Source organism: Etheostoma cragini, chromosome 14, assembly GCF_013103735.1.
Source record: "Etheostoma cragini isolate CJK2018 chromosome 14, CSU_Ecrag_1.0, whole genome shotgun sequence".
Lineage (NCBI taxonomy): Eukaryota > Metazoa > Chordata > Actinopteri > Perciformes > Percidae > Etheostoma > Etheostoma cragini.
In genome coordinates, this window is record NC_048420.1 from 12,123,382 (window position 1) to 12,147,654 (window position 24,273).

The 24,273-nt window shown below is 40.6% G+C and overlaps 1 protein-coding gene across 6 annotated transcripts in view; it reads left to right on the forward strand.

The window, feature by feature from the left end:
* The window catches only part of elmo1 (engulfment and cell motility 1 (ced-12 homolog, C. elegans)), a 94,814-nt gene that overhangs the window by 51,141 nt on the left and 19,400 nt on the right, over window positions 1–24,273 (forward strand). For 5 of the 6 annotated variants that reach the window (XM_034891740.1, XM_034891739.1, XM_034891741.1 and 2 more), the window contains 2 exons: window positions 274–382; window positions 13,597–13,733. In XM_034891740.1, the coding sequence (XP_034747631.1) occupies window positions 274–382; window positions 13,597–13,733 (246 nt within the window). Of the gene's footprint in view, window positions 1–273; window positions 383–13,596; window positions 13,734–18,199; window positions 18,645–24,273 lie in introns of those variants that run through there. The other variant, XM_034891745.1, reaches the window with a different exon arrangement.

The following is a 24,273-nucleotide window of genomic DNA, read 5'->3' on the forward strand; positions in this document are numbered from 1 at the left end:
CTAAATTCCAGGAATAGTTGAAGTTCACTTACTCAATAACCACTGAGTCACGAGAATATAAATGTATAATGTTGCAGTTGACCCCACATACTGTATAGGCGAAGTGGCATCACATTTTCTGGAGTTTTTTAAAATTCACAGGCATATCTGTTGTTGTATTCAGAGACTTAATACAGGAAAACGCATCATCTAATATTTACCCATGTTTTGACCCCTGAAGAGATGCAGTCCTGATATATCTTGTCTAGCTGAGTTGATTGTCTGTGTTTCTAGATCGTCCTGGAGAACAGCAGTCGAGAAGACAAGCACGAGTGTCCGTTTGGCCGCAGCAGCATCGAGCTGACCAAGATGCTCTGTGAGATTCTCAAAGTGGGCGAGCTTCGTAAGTCTACATCAGCAACACACATTTTCCACTGACAGTGTACTGTTGCTGGTAGTTTGTCTTCGTCGCACTACTGCCTTCTCTCACAATATCTTTAGAATTAGCACACACACAGTTTGAAAAATAGCCGAGGGACTGCTTTACCCACCGAGATGCATATACTTATACGCACAAAGATATAAACCCTCCTTCACACATACTCACGAATACACACATTCAATCCCCGTGAGCATGAAAGCTGCCATTATGTTCAGTAATTGTGCTGCCAGGAGTTTATTATTTAGTGATGCACCTCGCCCCCAATGAGCCCCTTTCAGCCTAATATTCTGCCTCCGGGAGGCACACTGCGCAGAGAAAGAAATGCTGTGCCCACGTCCACTCCAAATTGATGTGCCCTTTTCATCTGTCTTTACTTGTTTAAATGGGCGAATTGGTCTCCATTCTGCTCCAGACTGACCCCTGCTGCTCTCTGTAGGGAGGGAAACGGCATTCTTAGCTCAATTTAAACTGATATGCCCTTTCATCTGCTCATGTCTTTTTGTTCATGGAGGATTTAGACTCGGCAGCATTTCAGGGTTCTTTACTCTGGTCTGCAAATTGCAACAAGGAACATTAGACTTATAGTGTCCACTTCTGTATCTGTGCCCTTAGAAATTCTCAGAGAAATGTCATGCAAATGTATTTCATCTGTCCTTAACATTGCTGATAAAAGTGCCAGGCTATGTTTCAATACAAAATGAGAAGGGGCAGTAATACATTTTTTAAACATTTCCTGTCCTTCTTAATATGCTCTTATCTCCGCTAGACTCTACTTTAATGCAAAATATCACCACCTTCTACATGAAATTCTGAGCACATACTGCAGTCAGCAAAGGCAAATGCATGCTGTCTACACTACTTTATTGCATAATGCATTTACCCAACATGTGTGTCTTGACCTGGAGAGGCTAGAGGGTTTTAGTCCAGAGGGGACAGGTGAGCGGGACAGGAATGTCTCATGTGAAGTTGTGTGATATGTGTGATATACGCATACTGAGCTTTGAGTTTTTAGAATTTCAGTGACGGTGGCTTTGTACCATTCCCTCTGTGTTTCTGTGCATCTACTTGTGCAGGCACATATTTATTTTCCATGCAGTGTGTCTCAGGGCTTTATTTTTATGTGCTTCACTGCACATGCCCTTTTGATCTTCTTTCTTAGCGAACCGAAATTGCCTCCCCTTAGTCTCTCTTAGAAATACTGCTTTAACCTCATTCATATCAAAATGCAGATTTAGCAATCAAACTTGTCCCAAAATGGGAAACATCTGTATCTCTAAGGCTTTTCTAACCATGTAGTTGAAGGCTTATGCAATAGAGCTAAATCCCCAGGATGAATGCCAGGCCATCATTACGAATGATACTTTGTTTTTTTGAGAGACTTGCTTGTTCAAATAAATAGAGCTGGGCTGAGTGCAGGATTTCACAAAACTTACTCAAAGGATGACAGCAGAATATGGAATTGACCTACAAATTCTTGTGTGTGTGTGGGTATTAAATCAGGGGTACAGATAAGACTTGCAATGATCTATAACCTGCATAGGATGACTTAACTGTTTGAGATAGTGTCTGCTGCTATAATAACACATACACCCCGATTTAAGACTGAAAAGGAATCCCGTATACGCAAGTAGGTCATCTACGGGGACACAGTTAAAACATTATAAGCAAAGGGAATAAAATAAAACCAATCCCTTGCAAGAAATCACTAGGGACAGGAGAGGAAATACAACATTTTGATATATTCATATACACTGCATCCCAAATCACAGCGCGTTTGGGAGCGTTAAGTGCATTTTCACAAGCACCCCATTAGCTCTGTGTATATTAACATGCACTAATGAATGTGTGAGTAGAATACATGTAAAATGGGACAGGCAAGTGTTGTAAATGCTTGGTGAGTAACGGGTGGTCATTAGAAAAAGTGTGTGTGTGTGTGTGTGTGTGTGTGTGTGTGTGTGTGTGTGTGTAAAAATGTATCTGTGTTGTTGTTTTTAATGCAACACAGCGGGCAACCTAGGAATGTCCTCATGTCCACTTAATGACTTTGGTTGACTCTGAATCACCTGCTGGGTTTGGACACACTGTGTACCCACATGCTTCAACCGTCCTCCTACAGTATGCATGCACACACTGCACCATTATCAAAAGGCTTCATCCTGACTTCGTTAGGAGGCAAGGGCTCATAACTAAGCAATACAAAAAGAAAATATAAACCTTAGTACAGTCCTTTTGGTGAAAAGTTATCATGAGAAGAAAGCAAAGGTTGAGTTTAGGAAACGTGACACTCAAGTTGGTTTTAGGAAAAGAAGGACAGGGATGGCTTTAGTAAAAAAAAAAGAAACTAATGATTGACTTTAGGAAATGTCATGATCCCCGGTCTCCTGGTGGAAAGTCTTGTGTTTTACCCGTCCCCCACCCCGACCAACCTCCCTACACGTACTTTCGCCCTTTCATAGGTCTTGCTACGGCTTAAATTCACACGCTATCACAAGGTAATATAAGTAAACAGCGTTGATAGACTTGCTAAAAATAGAGAGAGATCAGGTGTGTGTGTGTGTGTGTGTGTGTGTGTGTGTGTGTGTGTGTGTGTGTGTGTGTGTGTGTGTGTGTGTGTGTGTGTGTGTGTGTACTGTAGATGCACGGGCCTGGTCTGTCTCTTTCTGAGTTTCATGTGTGTGTCTGTTGCATGCGTGTGTCCATGCCCGGATCTGCCACGGTTCACCACCCAGCTTTCCGTTTCAGCAATGACATGCCACACTGTGAATCACCAAGCAAGACCATTACACACGATGCCCAACCCTTTCTAAATAACTTCATAAATATTACATGCGCTTGCTTAAACAGGAGTCTGAAAAGTTTCCATTAAGCCTTGTGTTGCAGCAAAAAACATGGTGGTACAATTAATCTTTTAGGATCTGAGGCAGGGCTACAACAAATGAAAAAGTGAGAGAGAGAAACGGAAGGGTATGAATTAATTGGAGAGGCAAGAGAGTGACACCTGGATGGTGTTATGAATTATGTAGAATCCTGCAGCAGTGAGTGTTGATTTAACCAAACAAAGTCCTTTACCTACTATATTCACATCTGCACAGAAATGAAATATCTCAACAACCAAAAGGGGAAATCTCTAAAGATCTCAAAACAAGGATATGTCCAGCCAACAAAAAAACAACAACAACCTAATTACTTCTTGTGGGCCTGCGTATTCACAACGAGTACAAAAAGCAATGCATATTAAGAGTAGACGATGGATTTGGAAGATATTGATTTGGGACTATATTGGGTAGAAGCACAGCAGAAGCACTGTCCCAAATCAATATCTGCCTAGGGAATCGTCTAGTCTTACTATGTATTACTCGTAGACGACAAGAAGTATTAGGTTGTTGTTGATTTTTTGTTGGCTCACTTTTACTCACAAGATGCTAACCGGCAACATAGGATTCCATTTACTACATCTAGCTAAGCTACCTAGAGGGGAGCTGCCGGTGTTGCACAAGAGCATAGCCAGCTTTTCCCTCATTGGTGCAGTGGTACAGACTTAAAACAAGGCATGCACTGAGACAAAAATGTGTTGGCCTGCCTATCTAAAGCTAGGGGATACCGTGATAAGCCCTATTTCAACAAACGGTGGCGTGTTTATTTAAGAAAAAGAAAAGAGAAACACAGAATGCTTGCTTTAATGAAATTTTCACCAGGAGCTGCTCTGCCTATTCTAACATATAAAGGGAGCAGCTACATTGACTGCATGCTAGCATGCTAACATTACATACGTACTCGGACACGTAAACAGAACAGAGCTATCAATAATGTAATTGGCAACACCTGTGCCTTTGATTGATAAAAAATGCACCATGGTTTCTACTATTATTCTGACTCAAATCCCACACTATCACATGTGATAATAATGAACCAAAGACACAGACACACGCTCCGACATCCTTGTTAAAGTCAGCTATTTTGTTGTTTCCCTGTTGAAAGGTCAACCGAATGATAACAGTCAGTATAGGGCTGAGGTTAATTTCTCTCCCTGCTTTCCTCTGGGAAAACACACAATCATGCCCCTACATTATACGCATGCACGCACACACACACACACACACACACACACACACAGATGTGTGTGAAATTGAAATGTTTGGACTGGCCAATAATTTTAACATGCGTATACTGACATTTACTGTCCCACACTTCCAGTCATGGTCAAAATGTGTGACTGGTCGTGCAGTCACATATCGAGGTTGAAGAAAAAAATGGCAACAGAAAATCACATTTTAGATTCTCAGACTGTGTAATAACTTTAGAAATTGTACCAAGATGTGTCTAAAGGGGTTAACAAAATCAGTTCTTTTAATTTCAAATAGTTTTGCATTACATTAACATTTCAGAACATTGGTTGTGAAAAACTGAACATGATTCTTGGGTTTCTATCTACTTTAACATTGACTACTCAACTTGCAAGTAAATTATTTTTATTATTCATTGTGTCTTCTTATTTTAAGAAAGAAAAATCTTTTAGCATAGTGAACAACTGCATCTATTATACATTTTTGGCACATAATGTTGGCAGACTTTTGAAACCTAATGGGAATTGTAGTCAATAATGCTAACAAAGTAATAATTTGTATATGTTTGTTAAGATAAGTTGCTTTAATTAGGTAAATCCTCTCTGGTACAGGCACTCTAACATGTGAAATCAAACATATGACTTTCTGCAAACTTGACAAGGTTTGACAAGGAATGAGAGCTGGGATATAGAAGCAGTTAATTCAGCCAAATTGTGGGGGTAATACGATTGTGTGGATCATGACTGCGGAAAGTGAATTATTCTGCATGATTATTCTGAGACATTTGGATTTTTTTATACCAAAGATAACTTGCAACTTTGCACAAACTTAATAAAAGTACTAATATTTAAACAAATCCACCTTTCAAGTCTATAGGGGGTTACCGTGCCTCAACGCCATCAACTTGACCTTCTAAAGTTACCAGAAGCCATTTATTTTCAATGGAAGCTGCAAATCTGTCGGCGTTGCGTTTTGGGCATTTTGCAGAAACTTCTGAGTTATGAAACACCAAGAAAACATATGCTAAATTATAGTGTATGAAATTTACCTTACATGATATGTTTGTGTCCTGTCTCATTTATCATTTTCAGTTGGCTCACTTTATAAGCAGTACTTTGTTTGCTTTCACTAAGGAAGTATCAATCGGATAAGAATTTAGGTCCGACACCAAACATTACTATGCTAACATTAGCATGAGCTGAATGTTAGCTTGGAAACTGATCCCTTTTGAAATAACTTGTTAAGTCTAAAGGTTTTAGCTGCTAATCCCTCCCGTAGGTTTCTTTTCATGATTTATGAATGAAGTGGATGATGGCAGGGGGAGGGAAGGCCAAGCGTAAAATTCCATGTATCCCTTAAGTCTTGACATGAGGATTTTTGCAGTCAGCAACCACTTTGCACAGTTGTTGTCAGTTGCAGCCTTTTGTTAAAGGAGTGGAGCATTCTTCAAGGTTTTCCACTTCGTAACCTTAGGCATACACCAGCAAAAGGTTTTTAAATCAGAGTGCAGAAATAACAACACACTTGACAGATGGGCGCTTAAGGATCTAAAGTTTTGAGCATCCTTGGAGTTTTTCCGACACTGTCAACTCTCAGCAAGCCCTGGTGGATTGAAGTGGTGCAGTGGATTAAACAACACACAGCCTATGACTATGCTTCTACTTGTTGCTGTATTCTGAGCTTCTTGGATGTTATTTACCATCAATTTGTTTAACATCAATTTGTTTTTTACCAATTTTGTTATACACCTGGCTCTTAACTAAATGAAGATGTTTTCACCAAGAGGCCTATTACTAGCAGACCTTGTCGAAGGTGAAATCAGACAAAACCCTACCCTTTCACTAGATGTACCAAAGCACATATAAAAAATGTAGTTAAGTCCATGCTGAGAAAATCTGTAAACATGCTTTTCTGCCACGGTCACAGCAGCGGTGCAATTTTGACTCCGTACAGCCGCGTCCCCACTACGGAGTAGCCTGAGGTCATACTCAGATTCTAGTCTCAAATGTTGTGGAAGGGGCTAAGTTTGGCTGGCATCCAGGCTGACGCAGAGCATATGCTCCTTATTATCTCCACCGGCTGCTAATTTTTTAGATTTTGATGTTTTCTTCCTCCAGGAGGGATCTCGTCCCAGCTGAACACAAATATCTCTGGTCAGAATCTTAAAGAGAATAAATACAGCAAAACACTATACAGAGCTCCTCCAACGCCCAACTTGTTCGCCATTAGGTCACGTGACACCTTTTCTGTTGTTGTTTTTTCATAATTAAACTATTCTGTTAGACTCAGACAGAGCGTGACTCCCATTGTCTGATTTGAGATTTTCCTTCAGAAGAATCTGGCTTGATTGATGTGCATATCATACAGTAGCTCCTATATCTGATGTATTTATATATGAGAGACATGAGTTGTGTTAAGTTTTTTTTTTTAATAAATGCAACCTGGGAAAGCTCTGACTTGATAGAAAACCCACAGCTTAAAGCAGTGTCACAAGCCTTATTGTATTTGAGAAAACGTGTCTGTGGAAGCAGATGTACTGCTAAATTTGTTGTGTCTCAGTCCAGAGCGCTGATGGATTCGCTACATGCCTCCCTCTGTCTGATTTTCTCTTTTCTCCATCTGCTGTTCTGCTCTCCCTCACTCTCCCTCTGTCCTCTAATGCGTCTTGACCATTGCCGGGGACTGCATGCTCAAATGGTTTAGTTGCAATGAAAATAAGGCTTTGACATTTCCCTGTTTTTGTTCTTATCTAATCATGGTTCTCCAGATGCTTCTTTTCCTCCCTAAAATGGAATACTTTGTGTAAATTAACTCAAAACAGATTACAAGACACGTTCAATACTGTGGGAAGATAGTAGTTTAGTATTTTGTACAGCCTCATATTATTACGTGTTATTCAATTTCAACCAGTGACCTCATTCCCCTATCATCATTAAATAACGATCATTATTTTGAAAAAGCGAGTACAACCCAGCAGCCCTGCTGATGGGACCCAGACATTATCAAACTGATTCATCATTTCACGTTTAATAGATTCCAAACTCAAACACCCAGAGGCATTACATTTTAAGGGGACATATTTTGCTCTTTTTCTATCCTAACAGGATAGCAAGTTGTAAATTAGCTTGCAAGCTTATTATTTTCCCTGTTGAAGTAGAGTATTAATTTCTGTCATGTTAAAGTATAGGGGGATCATACCTACACTCAAGCACGACATACAGTACTTTCAAAATGGTAAATGGATTTAAGCTATCTAGCTAACTACTACTAAGAATTAGAGCAGCACATCCATCAATCCATTTTCATCCGCTTATCCGGTATGGGGTCGTGGGGGCAGCAGCTCCAGCAGGGGACCCCAAACTTCCCTTTATAGAGCAGCACAGTCAGTGAAAATGGCTTTACTATAAGCTTATTTTAAACTGGGATATGCATTACCAGTAAATGTGGGGTTGTTTGCTGTAGCAGAAATAAACAGTCAGCCTGAGAAGTCATCTAGCTGGCTGTGGTTTGCATCTCCATGTACCTGCTGTCTCGGCATCCTGCACACACGCAAACAGTGACTGGACCGGAAAGACGCTGCTGACGCTGCTTGCAGGACACACACACACACACACACACACACACACACACACACACACACACTCCGCTTGTCACAGTTGGACATCAAAGCATGCTGGTGTTGTAATTAGAGTGAGGATGACACTTTTCACTGTGTATTCATCATGTGGCATAGCTGCAAGGTGACTCTGGGGGTTGTTTTGCTTACTTTGTGCACACTCATGGACACACATACACAAAGACAAATACATACTGGACCTTGACAGATGTCAGGGTGGCATTCAGCTCTCATGTCTCTCTTTTTACTTCTCAGCACATACGCAGAGATACCAATACATACGTAAACAGACACACAGCTGCAAACGCACACTTTTACCACACACGCTCAATCACCTCTCTCTTCTCCAGGACACATCCGTGTGGTGGCCAGTTGAGTAATTAGTTCTCAGTTGACGTCACAGAGCCCTCAGAGCCCTCACAATGAATGGACTTTGATAAGAGTGGGACAGCTGTCCCACACTCAGTCACGCTTGCATTCATTCACATACACATAAACCAAGTCACTTCAGGGACCTTTTGACCTCACCCTAGCCACACACATCACAGGAGATGGATGGATGGAAGTGACCTGAAACCCCTCTCTGCCCACAGAGCTTATGTCGCGTTTCCAACACTTTTTCAGACTATAATCACAATCAAGAAGAAAAGCATCAGTTTTAATTCCAAAAGATATTGGGAATTTTTAATAATGACATTATCTCCTACTTGATGAGAAGACAAGAAACTATTTCAGCTAAGTTCTAACATACTATAAGCTTTAAGTCTGTTTGTATCTGTTTTCACTTGTCAATAAACCACCTTGACTACAAGTCTCCGTCTGAGAAAAATAAGTGAACATTCATTCCGCTTCTTGAAATTCTTTGTTTGGTTTTACTTAACATGAAAGTCTCTTTCTCCTGAACAGGTTTATTGAGCTAATTAAATTACTAATTATAAACACTTTCTTTGCTCAATAGAGTCCTGGCAACCGGGTAGCAGTGTGAGTGGGTTAAAAGCATTTATTATATTGGCAAAGGACTAGTATTACCTGAGGACCTCTAGTAATTTGTAATAATCTAATATCGGGCCATATTAGCTGCTTTGGTAATTTTTGATAAAGGTTTTGACGTTCTTGAAATCATATTGGGGGGGTAAGTTCAATAAATTCAAGTAAAATACAGACTTTGCTTAGCCCATGCAAATTTGCAGCACGAAACACCGTTGTTTCCCTTATGTAATTTCTAAATCAATTAAGGTCCCCTTGTAAATTCAGATTTCACCCTCTTTAAGTGTCCTTAAGCAGAACACATACACCAAAGGCAAACCGATGTACCACCAAATCATATTTATTTTGCAGTGACATATGGTCACAAAGCATTGAAGCACCGAAACCGTAAAAAGGTTGTTCTTTTGATCCATATGGGCATATGGTTCGGCATAACATAAACTGGTCATCACAGTGTCCTGTTACCTACTTTATGGTTGGTACAGGAACTGTACATCTGGCTGTGCAGATGGATGAAAAGCATACAGCACAAAGAAAACCCATTATAGCCCATTTTCCATACATCTATATCATCATGTGTGGACCCATATGCTCGGCCAATTGTGATTTAAACTGAGAGCGTTCACGTCTACCCTGCCACTTTGTAGCGTGTCATCCAGCTAGAAACTGAGTTTTCTCTCTCTCTCTCTCTCTCTCTCTCTCTCTCTCTCTCTCTCTCTCTCTCTCTCTCTCTCTCTCTCTGGCTGTGTGACTCATCCAAAAAGAAGTGTCAGACTCCTCAGGCACTGTGTCCAGTGTCCAGTCGCCCACTGCATCTTCATGAAAAAGCTTTAGCCTACCTGTGCATGAGAAGGCTGTTCCTCAGTGGAAGGATGGAAGGTTGAGAGGCTTAACATAACCCGTTTCAGATTAAGGTTGTGTGCAGCCTAATTATTTGGGGCAGGAGTTCAGTTCACTTCAGAACAGCCAGTCCAGCTACTAAGCTTCATAAGTCAGTGTAATGGTTGGTGCAGTAGTTGATTGTATAGCAGATTTCCTCAGAATAAGGCTGAAGCATCTCTTCGGTTAAAAACTGATTTAAGGGACACCTGGAAAGCTCAGTTGGTAGAGTGGGCTCCCATATATAGAGGTTAACTCCTCAACACAGCGGGTCCAGGGTCGACTCTGACCTGTGGTCCTTTGCTGCATGTCATTCCCCCTCTCTCCCTTTCCTTTCATTTCATCTGCTGACCTGTCAAAAAAAGGCCAAAAAAAGAATCTTAAAAAAAAAAGACTGGCAAGGCCTAAAGCACTAGTTACCTAATCACAGCAACATGACTTTGCACTCACACAGGCCATTTTCATTCGGGTGGATCATTTAAAGTGCATTTGTGCAGTGGTGAGAATGATTCAGACGTGACATTTCAGCTGGCTGGAATGCAGCTGATATGTTGACACAAGAAGCACTAAATCGTTTGTTTTTTGTTCTGCAAAGACTATACAAACAACTGGCAATTTTTAAAGGCTCAATGAAATATCCTGCAGCCTAAGGATTGGGAAAGTATCGCTTTCCACTACATTGGTTCAAGTTTAAATTTCTGACTTTCAGCTTTAATTTGCAGGTGTTTGTATCCCCATTTAATGAACAAATTAAATGGTAACCCTTTTATGCATAACACCAAGATAAAAGAAAATTCTAGGAGTAATTTAAAAACTATTGTGATCTAAACTATATTTTGATTTTTTTTTTCAAGTATTACACCACACGTATTGTTGCGTTTTTATCTCGGGAGTCTGCTAAAATGCAGAGCAGTTGTGCTCAGATTTCCCCCTCCATAAATAATTTCCTCTGCGTGGATGAATTCTGTTTGTTTGTTTAAAATATTCAGTGATCCACACACTCTGTAACCATTTGGTTAAGTTTATTATATAAGTATTATAATGCGGAACACTGTGAAATAGTTTGAGCATCAACGCACTATAATGCTTTTTATTTCTTGCCTCATTGCTGTGCTGCTTCAGGTCCCGCTGAGCCCTGCGAGAGCTAATAAAACTGTTTGCGACTCAGCACGCCTCGCAAAACCCGAGGAAGGAGAAATTTCTGCAGAGCCACATGAGACCGCTCACTGTCTGCATCTCCAAAATGCGCCTTGACATGTAATTCCTCTCACCTTGCCATCTCAGGGCTCTGTTAGTTCTATCAATAAACGGCTCATTTAGCTCAGGGGTCATTTCAAACTTTACCCAACAACTTTTACCAGTCTGCCAAAAGGGTATTTGACTTTCGTTTTTTTTAATTCACCCTTTCTGTTTCATGTTTTCCTGTTTTGGACTTTTTCTGTCCCCAGGGGCAATGTCCTGTTGACTAAGGAGCCTGTCAGCGTCTGTTTTGGTTCGCCTATATTAGCTTCCTGATTGACTACCGGCACAGGTAGCACATCCCTCACTCCCTGAATTTCTCCACCTCGCCCTCCCCTTAATCTCCCATCCATCGCTCCAAATCAAGGCTCAGGTCACTGTGCCCGTGGCCTGCGGGCATCACTCATTATATTGTGAAGTTTCAATTGCCGCTTGACCCTTTCCATCCAATTTCATGGCTGCTCGTTGTGGGCCTGTGCCCCTGCTGCTCGTCTCTGAAACTCTTTAAATGAACCAACCTTTGGCTCAAGGCCGCCACTCATCTCAGCAAGGCGAGAGGGAGATGAATTTAGTTCAAATAATGTCAAGCCTTGTTATTCTGCCTCTTGGTTAATATAGTTTGGGCACTCAAGAGCCCTGGCTTTTCCTCTTCCCTCCCATTCTTATTTCAAACACACTCTCACACAAATTGTGGGGATCGAAACGCTTTAATGCACTGCTAATCAAGAAAATAAACAACCTCTGGCTTTGGAACATGAAAATCACAACTTAATCCAGTTGGAACAGTGTTTACTGGTCACAATTTGTCTCTATGGGGTATTTTGTGTTTCAAGTTGATGAGGAGATACATTTTTAGTAATGCACAGCCTTGCTTTGTTGTGGGACTATCTCATTCTCAGTGGCTGTTTCTATGAAATAAACTATAAGCCCATCAACTTCCTGCCATGTCTGTGTTACAGAATGATTATCTCACATGAACAGTCTGTCACATTTCATATTACTCTGTACTCTATCTTCTGGAATGCTTTATTATGAATATGAATCTAGCGTGCACAAGCCTGATGATTTATTCTGTGAAATCTCAGAATGATCATGTGTCATCATTAAACATTAGTCACTTTAACGCATAACCTTTCAGCAGCAGTTGTTTGATAATTTTTCCTGTAACATTTTCCAGCTAAGTGATGTTTACCTGCACTAGCTTTGTAAGTGGGCAGCTTTGCCCTGTTGTTGTGCATTAGTCAGTTTTTCTTTTTTAGGTCCTGCCTAGAGGCCACATTCCTTCAGGCCCACTTGCACATTTCTAAATTGAAGGCCACCATATGGCATCAGTCGCTCAAAGGAGGAGCCGCATGACCTCATGACTTTGCGTAAACATAGAAGCCGGACTTTCTTCAGCCAAGTGGCATGTTATCTGTATGCATTTTGAGCTATCCGCGTGTATGTCTATGCTGTATACAGCGGACTTAAACATACACGCGGATAGCTCTTGCTGAGAATTGGATAAAAAGATTGATACCACTTTCATCTTACACTGTCCCAAGTAAATCCAACAGTAAATCCAAATTTCTTCCATGCATTTACAGACAAAGTTGGAAATTAAAAAAATCACACCTATAATATCTAGTAAATAAAAAGTATTAAGTAAATATTACCTGACATTAGTTATATTGGCCTTTGTGCTTCAGTGAAATATCAAGTTAACATTGAGGAAACTATAGTTGAAATGTCTTTATTCAGTTTATTCATATTCTCCTTCTTTGGTGGTTAGCAACAGAAATGTAAGCCATACATCACTGCCACCTAACCATGGATTTATTTTCTTGAACCACATGCATAACTGCAATGCATTTTGGGTGATATCCACCTCTGGAGTGAGCATCATTCACTTGCTTTCTCGGCCTGGAACGTCACTTAAGATGGCGGCAAGGATTTCCCCGAGGGCAAGTGCTTAGGGGAAGTGAACACGAATCACCAATCAGTAATCACAATATGGCTGTAATGAAAACAATGGCATGTGGGGAGTAGATAAAGATAAAAGATGCTTGCCAAACTGCAACTGCTATGTAACTGTGCCAGTATTGGTTTGCCTCGAGCAATTTAATGTTCAGTTTAAACCAAATGCTTACCCATTACTTGTAAATAATTGTATAGTAGTGCTAAATAGTATAACTGTACTGTATTACAGTACTGTTTTAGCAGTATGATTAGTATGACTCAGTATGATTACAAAGTGATTATAGTCATGTATAAATTAAATGTAAAGTAATTTGTTTTGTATTAAATTAAGTGTTGACATAAAATGGATTGCTGTCACTTACCCGAACCAGCTTTCATTTAAACTGCTGCTGTACTGTAGGTGATAACTTTTCTCTCTCCTGTGTCCACAGCGAGTGAAAACTGCCACGACTTCCACCCTATGTTCTTCACCCATGATCGATCCTTTGAAGAATTCTTTTGCATCTGCATCCAGCTGCTCAACAAAACCTGGAAGGAGATGAGGGCCACAAGTGAAGACTTCAACAAGGTACACTGCATGTTTGTGTTTTTGGGAGATGGAGGTTGAGATGAATAAGGATCCTCCCTGTGTCCCATTTTTATATATGTACTGATTATACAACTAGTTTTTTTTTTTTTTGGTGCATTCACATTGGGAAAGTGACAAAATTAAGTATACTTGATGCCAGTATGCATACTAAATGTAGTGTTATTGATGGACATCTCACAGCTGGTACTTATTATAGACACCGATGAAATTACTGCAGTCACACAGCTCACTTTTAATTACAGCAGTATTAATCATTGTTAATTAATTAATTGTTAGTTATGAGAATGGCATTGCCAAGAGTCCCTAGCAAATAGCACGCCTGATTAACATGCATAGACATGGGAATGTTTTTTTCCTGTTTGCACAGATGAACATGCTTTAGGCACTTCCTTTTTAAGAGAGCAGATTATGGGAACTGCATACACACATCTCAAGGGCATTTTAGAATTAGAATTATTTGTACATTGTTTTTTCTTTCTTTCTTGGATATGAAACATTAGCTGCCTTTATTGGCGGAGCTACTGATTAAGCTACTACATCTTCATTTGGAGCTCAGTGTAGTCTGGATGAAGATGAAAAACCTCCTGTAAACTGGCTAATGTTGAATCGGCCAAACAGGAAATATGAGTGTGTGTGCACTGCCAGACTGTGATAGTAATGAGGTGTTTATGACTGATATTGTATGTTGTGTATTCAATTGGGCATCAGATGTTACTGTCAACAGATGCCATATCCCTTTTCCCTGATTTGTCAAACAAATGATGATTATCTTATGCTATCAAATAACAAGCGACAAGCCACCCTGTGTCCCAAGCTGTGGTCTGAATCCCTGCTCATATTTACTGGCTTTGATCAGCATTCAAATGTTTCCTCACACATAAATAAGCACCTCTACATTTGCGCTGCAGCTCAAATATGTCGCACTACTGTAAATGGACACATATTGTGCTTCATGAAAGTGAAATTGTAATTGCTAATCCAGTGAGTGATTTGGAAATGTATTGTAGTTTTGAGACTTGGTAAAATAGCTTGATCTACTGCAGCAGGCCACAAATGAAGAATTACAACATATTGTAGTCAAGATGAAAAACTTAATGATCCTCTATAGCTGTTGTTGAATCCACCTACAGTCTAATGAAGTCCTCACCACCATCTGTGACTAGAAATCCTTTGGTAGAGGAATCCATTCTGAGCATGATTTCATGTTTAATATTTTTGGTATTATGTTATGAAGATTATGTTATAATTTGTGACGTTTGATGATCTAAACAGTGTAACTGTAATTTTTTTTAATGATGGAAATGCAGAGAGTTATGCAACCATCTCTAATAGGCTTGGAATGACTACCACCATCTCATGTTAAGATGTATTTCTAGTTCATTTTGGGGGAGAATTCAACACATGTATCATAAACACACATATATCCCCTTGCAAGCTATCCTATTACCCAATCCCATCCTTCACACTCCTCCCTGGAAGGCAGGAGTCAGTTTCAATTGAGTTGGGATAGATGATGCTTTCCTTCTCTCTGCCCTCATCCCTCCCCAACCTCATCTTTCATCACTCCGTACCTTGGGAGTTTGAAATTCAGCAGCAGCTGGTCGATAGTAAGACTGTTTGGTCTTGAGGGCTTCCTATCAGCTAAATGGTGCGTGCTTAGCTCTGCGCTTCCAGCCTCTAACGCTGAGTGTCTCAGCTTGTATCGGCTATGGACTTAGAAACACTGTGGGGACGTCAGCCCCTCTGACGATGTCTGAAAGTTGTCATTTTGTACCCAAGTCTGTCAACAAGAAATTAAGCTGTTTATCTGTAACTGAAACAGTCATTGACTGCACATTTAATAAAATGAAGATGGAGAGGAGGAAGATCGGAAAGCTCAGTGTAAATCCCACTAAACCCTGAGTATAAGCATGAGCAAATAAAAATGATAAAATATTAGTAATGACAAAAAAGAGAAAGTATTTTTAAGTTAAAATGCTTTATGGGTTCACTAAAGTAAGTAATTAAATGACAGGATAAAAGCAAATCCCTGATAATTGAACAAATAACAGGGATGCAGGATTGGAACTAAAAAAACTGACTATATTGATTGAAATAACAATTTTTGATGAGTAAAAGATAAATGGAATGTAAAACTCAAATATAACTTGAAGGGATGAATTTATGACTTTCTACAAATGTTAGACATTTAATTAAACATTCATAAAAGTTTAGATGAATAATGTCAGAGTTAATACAGATGTGTATTAACAGTAGGTGCTGACTTGCCTAATAATGGATGGTGCAGGCCCAACACGGTCTCATGGCAGTTTGTGAAATGGTCTCGTTAGTTTTAATCTATTGATTTGTGTACACGGGCAAGTTCATCTTGTTTTTTTTTGTGTGCCAGCACCCAATCCAGGGTTTCTGGAGGACGCAACAATGGGGAAGTTAAACGCCACACGTGGGAGGTGGCGGCGGTCTTTGGGGGATACGCAGCAACAGCGGGACGGTTGGGTTTAGGAAAAGAAGAACGGGGAAAGGACACGTCACGCGCCGGGACACAGTTTGCGATATCTGGGGGGACGCAACAACGGGGGAAGTTAAACACCACACGCGGGAGATGCACAACAACAACTGGAGGGTTGTGTTTACGAAAAGAACAACCGGGAAACTGTCACACGCTGGACACAGTCCCTGCTCTCCGGGGTGAAAGTCCTGTGTTGTTTAGGCTTTTCATACTACTCGTGCTGTGATCACAAAAGAGTCTTACCAATTGAAATACATTAGTTTAACGTTTGTGCTCACCACCACGGAAAAAAACTAAATGAATATGTCTGTGTACACAAATCAATAGATAAGAAATAATAATAAATAATGTGACCATTTCACGAACTGCTGTGAGACTGGGTTGGCAGGCATAACTGTGAACAGAGGCTCAGATCATTAATACACAATAGTAATGCTGTCCATTCCACTTCAGCGGATTTGAAGCACAGTTATTGTCCTTTGAAATCAATTGGTCATTTAAACTGGACTATTGAACTTTTTTGTTTAACTGCCTCGTATAGGGCAATCAGTAATGTAATTGATTACTGGTGTCTCAGTCGAGTAAGAAATAGACAGTCTTTTTTTGTGGTGTCTTGATGAAGATTGAGTCTTAAATAGTCATAACTCACAAGTAGAACATTATAGTCTGAATGATATTCACAAATATGCTTTAGTGTTTGGTGGGCAACAATCTGACAGATTTGTGTTGTAATAGTTTGTGACAATAATGTGTAAATGTTATTGCAATGAGGTAAACAATTCCATGTTCAGTATATGAGCATATGTCCTCTCTGGGTTGTGTGGAATGTTAATAAGCTGCCTCGAGCTTAATCCTGAGGGTGTCCACTTCAAAACAAGGCTAGTTGTACAGTTTTCCTGCATCTCTCACAGTTGCTGCCAGACACTGAGCTTTCTGAGGTGTGGAATTCTTAAACACCTCGTTCACGTTTTATCAATATTTGAATGTGCGCTGTGCTGTGGCCTGCAAGAGTGTGAGCAGGAAGTCTCTCTAAGCAGCTGGCTCTTCATAATTCACTGAGTATTTTCCCTGCACACAAAGACATGAACCCACACACACACAGATACACACACATACACCGGGGTCTTACATTAATATACGCTCATTATAGACAAAGGCTTAAATGAAGCTTAAAAACACCATGGCACCCCCCCCCCCCCACACACACACACACACACACACACACATACACACACACACACACACACACACACACAAACACACACACACACACACACACACACACACACTCTCTCACAAATACACACCATAGTACAGCCACTACACAGTCTGTCTTATTTGCTTTTAGAATATAGTGTTTAGTAAAAGAAGTGGTAACAGAGAACAAGAGGTGTGTGTGTATGCGTGTGTGTTTAATGGAGGCAAGTCTGTTGCTCCCAGGGCACAGCTCCGACCGTCAGGCAACCGTTTCCCCTGTTTCCATAGCAACCTGTGTCCAATTACCGCTTCTGCGCTGCAGTACTATGGCTCGGTAAGATGGAGCCACTTCTCCGCTGCATGTGTACACGCTTGTTTTTATATGCATCAGTGCTTGTGTGCATCTATCAGTCTTTTTTTCATCTAAACATCTGAGCTGAGACTTTCTCCTCCTTCATCCAAGAAAAAAAGGCTACATCTCTCTCTGCGCAGGCACTTGGGTAAAAAATAAAAATCCCTCACTGATGTAGCGGCTTGCAGCCACTCACGATACCCCTCCTCCTTCTCCTCCTGCTCTTCTCTTATCCCTCCCTCCCCTCCATCTAAACCCCCCCAACACACACACACGCACACACACACACACACACTTATCATGTGATCCACTAGCTGCACAACCATTGGCGTCTCTGATTGTGGCGTGTGTCCAATCAGGGCATAAGCCCAGAGATCAACATAAGCGAAGCAGAGCAGCCTGGCTGATGCTCTTCGAGGGAGCAAGGAAGGCAGAAAGAAAGGCATACACAAATATCATAGTAGAGTGGACAGTCAAAGGAGAAACAGTGAGATTTATTTGTTTTTGTTTTTAATTTAAAGGCAATAGGATTAAAGAAAGAATTAAATAGGAAACCTAAAGGTACAAATAGCCAAGACAGGAAAAGGCAAATGGAGGAAGTGCACGAGCAGTGTTGAAAGACAAGTCTTCCCTTATTGTGGCTAACGCTAAAGCTAACTGTTCACAATCAGCTAAAGCGCTCTTCCAAGGAGCCATCTGCTTCCTCCATCCATCCTTCCATCCATCTCTGTCTCCCGTAAGGCGCTAAACACTCATTCCTTGGCAAAAGCACGAGGATTCACCAGTCACTGTGGAGAGTATCTCACCACACTTGGAAACATGGAGGTGAAATGTAAGTACTAAAAGAATGGAAATGAGAAAGATTGAGTGTTTTTTTGCATGGATGGATGGAGCAAGGGGAGTTAGTAGTAAAAGAGGAAGGACTGTTTGGGTTGTTGCCTGGCTGTGGAGGAGGAGGGTAGGGAGGATGGAGAGTGGAAGGAGAGAAGAAGAAAAGGCAGGGATGATGAAGATGGGACAGGGTTCCGTGGAAGAGAAAAGAGGAGGAACAGATGGGGTGTAGGCTTGGCATGGCGTAAGCAGGTTAGACAAGGACCCAGATCACAGCCTTTTCATTATCACACACACACACACACACACACAGAGAGAGAGATTACAATTTCACTCTGCACACCCACATTTACATGCATGTGAGCACACACCTACCCCCCATTAAACTCCAGGCATCATCTGTATTCCAGTGTACAGTGTGTGTGCTTGTGGGGGTTGGGCTTTGTTGTTGTGAATGAGATTACTCCACATCACCAACACCCACTGTTTGTCACCAGAGGAATTTGATGTCACTACTAGTGATCTCCTCCACCTCCTCTACACTGTCTCTATCTGCCATGGACAAGCTTCAACCAGTGTTTAAGCCAGCGGGGTTTGACACAGGATTACAGTGGGTCAGCCCCAGATTGTAGAGCAAGAGTCTGTGAAATACTGCCAGAACCTGTCTTCGTTTGTTTTGGACAATACACTGTACATATTTATCCACTGTGCTTTTAGGCCCGGCTTTGATTGAAGGGACTAGGGTTACATCCACAGTTCTGTGTTATCATTTTAAACTGGCATTTCCAAACTAATATCTGTCCTTACTCACATTCCTCAAAATGCATATCTCACACCATTTATGTAGCCTACACTAAGCATGCCCATATCAGTAAGGCTAATATTGCCCCTGGACACGGAAATTGTCACAATTTGGTCTAAAAATAGCCTACTCTTGCACATGCAGTAGTAGCATTACAAAGTGCATAATTTAACTCCACAACAGCAACAAGGGCAGAAACGGCTGTATTTCGTTGTCTGTGTTCAATTAACCACCGAAAAATTGTCACATGATAGGGGCGTGACAAATCAGGGAAGGACACATCCTGACCGTTAAGACCCAATCAGGGAGCGAATGTAGGTGTCTGCGTCATTGTTTCCAAAGGTTGCGCCGGAGTTTTCAAACTAAAACAGGGTCAGTTGCTTTTCCAAACATTTCCAAGTTTTTTTTTTTAGATATATTAATCAGTTGATTGACAAAAGATTATTTTTCAGCAATTTGATAAGTGCTGAATCAGTGGTTACGAAAACATTTGCATGTTCCGGCTTATCTAATGCCTTGAATTCTTTTATTTTCATTGCATTACATTTACAAGGATATAAAACAATTAAACATTTATTAACCAATAATTGATTCATCAAAAAAAAGAAAAAGAAAAATGAAATTTTAAGAAATAGTTAGAAAATACACCTTTTTAAAAAATACACCTTTTTGCAGAAGGTGGAAAAAAAGGAAATGCTACTGTAGCTCTGTTCAAAGGTGAGACAAACCACCTACCAGCAGCTCTTAAGCTCAGTCCACTCATTTAAATATCTCAATTGTTTTAATTTGATAAAAAACCCTAGTGTAAAAGTTACCTGTTTTGGTTCTACTGGGTTGCTGGACTATTTCTTGGCAGGGCAAGGCCAGATGTTTCCATTTTTTATGCTAAACTAACTGTCACCTGGCTCCAGGTTCATTTTGAAAAGACATAGCTAAATAGTATCAATCTTCTCACAAGCATATTTTCTAAAATGTGGAAGTATTCTTTAATCAACAGTAAAAGTAAGCATTAGCTGCAGCACTGTTAATGATACTGTTCTCATTGCTGTCTGTATCAGTGTCTTGTAAAAGTGCCCTTGAGCAAGAGTTCTTGAATCAGGTCACTCATTCTTTAGAGTTTGCCATGGACGAGCACTTCAGATAAATTTATGGATCGGGGTTTGACATGTCTGCTCTGGCCTGAGGTGACAGAGGACAGTATATAATCTGCTTTGTTCAACCATGTTGAAGACTGACCTGACCTGTACTGTAGTATGTGGGATTATTCAAATGGAAATCCTCAAAAGCCCCACCAGCAGACCAACCCTCTCATCAACCATCACACATCACTTTGTGTTTGCCTACTATTAAAGAATATGACTTTCCGTTTAGATGCTATTCTAGTTTTAATTAAGGCTGCTCACTGCAAATCAATTAAGTGCTCCTAATACAAAACCAATGCAAATGATTCAGGCTCTGCTCTTTAACAATGTGGTAGTTCCTCCACTTTTTGGTTATGAGTAGATGCCCTGTTTTAGATTCCAAGAAGCAGCTTGGGACAGTTTGAGTAAGTGCTGCACACGCTGCAATATGCCAACAACTGTGACTGCTGCTGTCAAGCTTAGGACACAGTAAACCAGCCCCTCCCGCACTCCTCTCCTCTCCTGTAATGAAACCCGCTGTTTTCTTATCCCATATTGGTTTAATTTACCTCTACAACTCTTAGATCTTTATTTACTTGTTTCCCTCCCTCAATTCCTTATACCACTTTCTTTTTGTCTTTCTCTCCTGCATGTGTCGTCTTTTCCTCCTCCTCATTCTTGTCTCTTGACCCCCCTCCACCTCTATTGTTGAATTCAGACAGGCTATTTATATCTTTCTGCCTGGCTGCCTCACCTCCCACTCCCTTAACAAGGTTTGCTTTATTGTTTTTGCACGTGTGTATGCACACTCGGACAGTGCGTGAATGTGTGCATGCCTCACAACAAATGTGAGTCCTTGTAGGGGTGTGAATGTTTTTAATGTGTATTTTTTATGAGTTTGTTTTTGTTCAAATGTTGTTGTTTTTATGAGTGTGCAGCAAGAGCAATGTAAATGCCGAGCTTTGTGTCTACACTGGGACTCGTTTCTTTTTGTACATTCATGAGTGTACATTTTATGTGTGCCTGGGGGGGGGCATTTCTGATCTGATCTCAGGCAGTGTTGGCCCACTCACAGCGGAGAAGCTAATCAGACCAGAGAGATCATCAGCTATTAGCATCAAACCATCAGAGTTGCATGAGCAGAGATGCAGAACTAACACTTTGTTTTGTTTTGTGTCACGATAATGATACTATCATCTTATCTTCACAACAACTCACTAGAATTCAGCAGCCGAAAAGACGAGTAAAGTCAAGTTTCTTTTCTTTTAATTCAGTTATTTATCTCTCTGTTCATTTACTTAAACTGTTTGTGTGTTAAGTGAGTGTGCATTTCTGTGATACAAATGTTTGTTTAATCATTTTTGTGCACAGCTGTATATACACAGTATTTACTTTAGATTCCTTGCAGACAATGACAAGTCTCCACAAAAGCTCTTGTGGGTCTTATTGTGGATGAGTGCTGGAATACGGCTGCTGTAGGCCTCATCATCAGCATCACATGATAATCTAGTTTGGATGAATCACCGATTGAACGTGGGTTCAATTTGAGGCACTTCATCCGTCACTGTGAGGGTGATGAAGCATGTATGGAAGATCTAACACTCAGTAGTTTTCTGTCTCAGGGTGATGGTGTTTCTCGATAGTCCACCTTCACACAACAGCAGAAAGGCAAGAGGTCGGCTGGGTCAAAGGCACACACTGGCATAATTTAATTGCTCTGTGTGTCAGACCAAACACGTAAAAGCGAGAGGTATTGGGCAGAATGAAGAGCGGCACATAATTATACAAAGCAGCTAACTAGCACCATATCTAGTCTAGGCCAAGTCAATCCTTGATTCCTGTTGCATGTGGAAATCAGCTAATTTGCAGCAAAAATTTGTGTCCACTGCTAAGGCTTGTGCAACTCCACTCTTTGCAATGCCAAACATTTGGTTTAAAAGCCCTGTAATTGGCATAAATAGGTGCTCTTTGCATGCGTGGAGAACTTGACTGACTTCAGTTTTTCAGACAACTTTAGTCAGATCTTAAAACGAATGACTCACATCGAAATTCTAATCAGCAATAAGTGCATCATTGGTAGATACTGTAGGATAGGGATCATCCCTGATGGTCGCTATTATGTGAGATATATTGAAATAGTACCTGTTTTGATGTCCTTGAATGGATGTTTAATCACAACCAATTGAGTCATGCCTCTGGGGCAATTAATGCAGAATGTTCATATTTCTTGCAACAACCGTGTCATAATAAAACAGTCATCAATTCAAAGCTGTGCACAAGCCAAGGTCAGCACTTGGCTTTCATCAGCATTTCTTGATGCACTGTAAGTGGCGTTTTCCCAGGCAACTTAGCTCTCTAGTCATCCATATGGGCTGTGCCGCACCTCACATGGAGCCGGTTGTTGAAAAAGAGCTCCTTTGACAGTTTATCTGGGCATGCAGTGCTAGCACTCTAAATATGGCAACAACAGCTAGCAGCAACAGCCGGCATCCAGCCTGCATCATTGATGCGGAAGGAAGAATAGGATTGATTGGAGGGTGGTCTCCAGGTGTATGTGTGTGTGTGTGTGTGTGTGTGTAAACATTGGGAATTTACGTGGCATAGTCGCTAGTATTTTTGTCTTGCTTGTGTGTTCATACTGTATAATGTATGTAACAGAGGGAATGAATTAGGTGTGCAGTATAAGTGTGTATATTGAGTGTATGCCTACAATACAGTATGTGCTGTTCCCTGTGGTGCAGTGAGGCTGTCAAACATCTCCCTAAGGCATTCACTGCGTTTTATAGTCACATTTACCCCGTCCCTTTCCACTCTATTTTATTTTACCCAGATATGGTAAATCCTTATATTCTAGCCATGGTGGGGTAGATACATAATTGAAATTTTAATGGAGGAAAGTAGTGCCTTTCCACTTAGTTGCTTTCAGCAGACTTGACATAGAGCCATGACATGGTTGTTAGGAGAGTCTAACAAGAAAAAATGAATATACTAAATATAATCTATGAATCTGTCTGCAGCATTCACATCTTCTTTTACACCCTTTATGAAATGGCACTCTGCCGGTCTGTTGTTTGGCATTTTATACAATACATCAAGCAGTGTAAAGCCGCCACCACATAGATGTCTGAATTACAGAATTGAAGAAGAATATAATTGCTATGATTTTGCATTAGGCTGGTAAATGTCATTATAAGGGTTGCAACTCACTAACTTAAAATTCTTTTTCATCATTGATTTTTTGTTTTGTCCCAAAAAATGCCATGAGCTAATAAAATATGCAAAGTATATGTGTTCCCATTGTCTACGGTGATGTTTCAAATGACTAATCTTGTTCAAACAATAGTCCAAAACCCAGATTTATATAGTTTATAATTGTATAACATAGAGACAAGAAGCCAGTGCTCACATTTTAGAATATAACCAGCAAATTAGCAGATTAATCATTTAATCAACTAATGAGGTCACCTCTAGTCATTATGTACGCATGGCTTAGATTCCAAAGCAATGCCGATGACAGCCAACAGTTAACAATCTCTTATGCTGCCTGTTGTGTGACCCTTTTTGATTTGATCACATATGACAATCCCTATGCTGGCTGATGGCAGTATTGCCACCCACATGGAGATGAAGGTTGTCCCATGTTGTCACCTTCATGTCATCTAAAATGCAACACCGGCGACAGCTGACACACATAGCAGCATGGACTG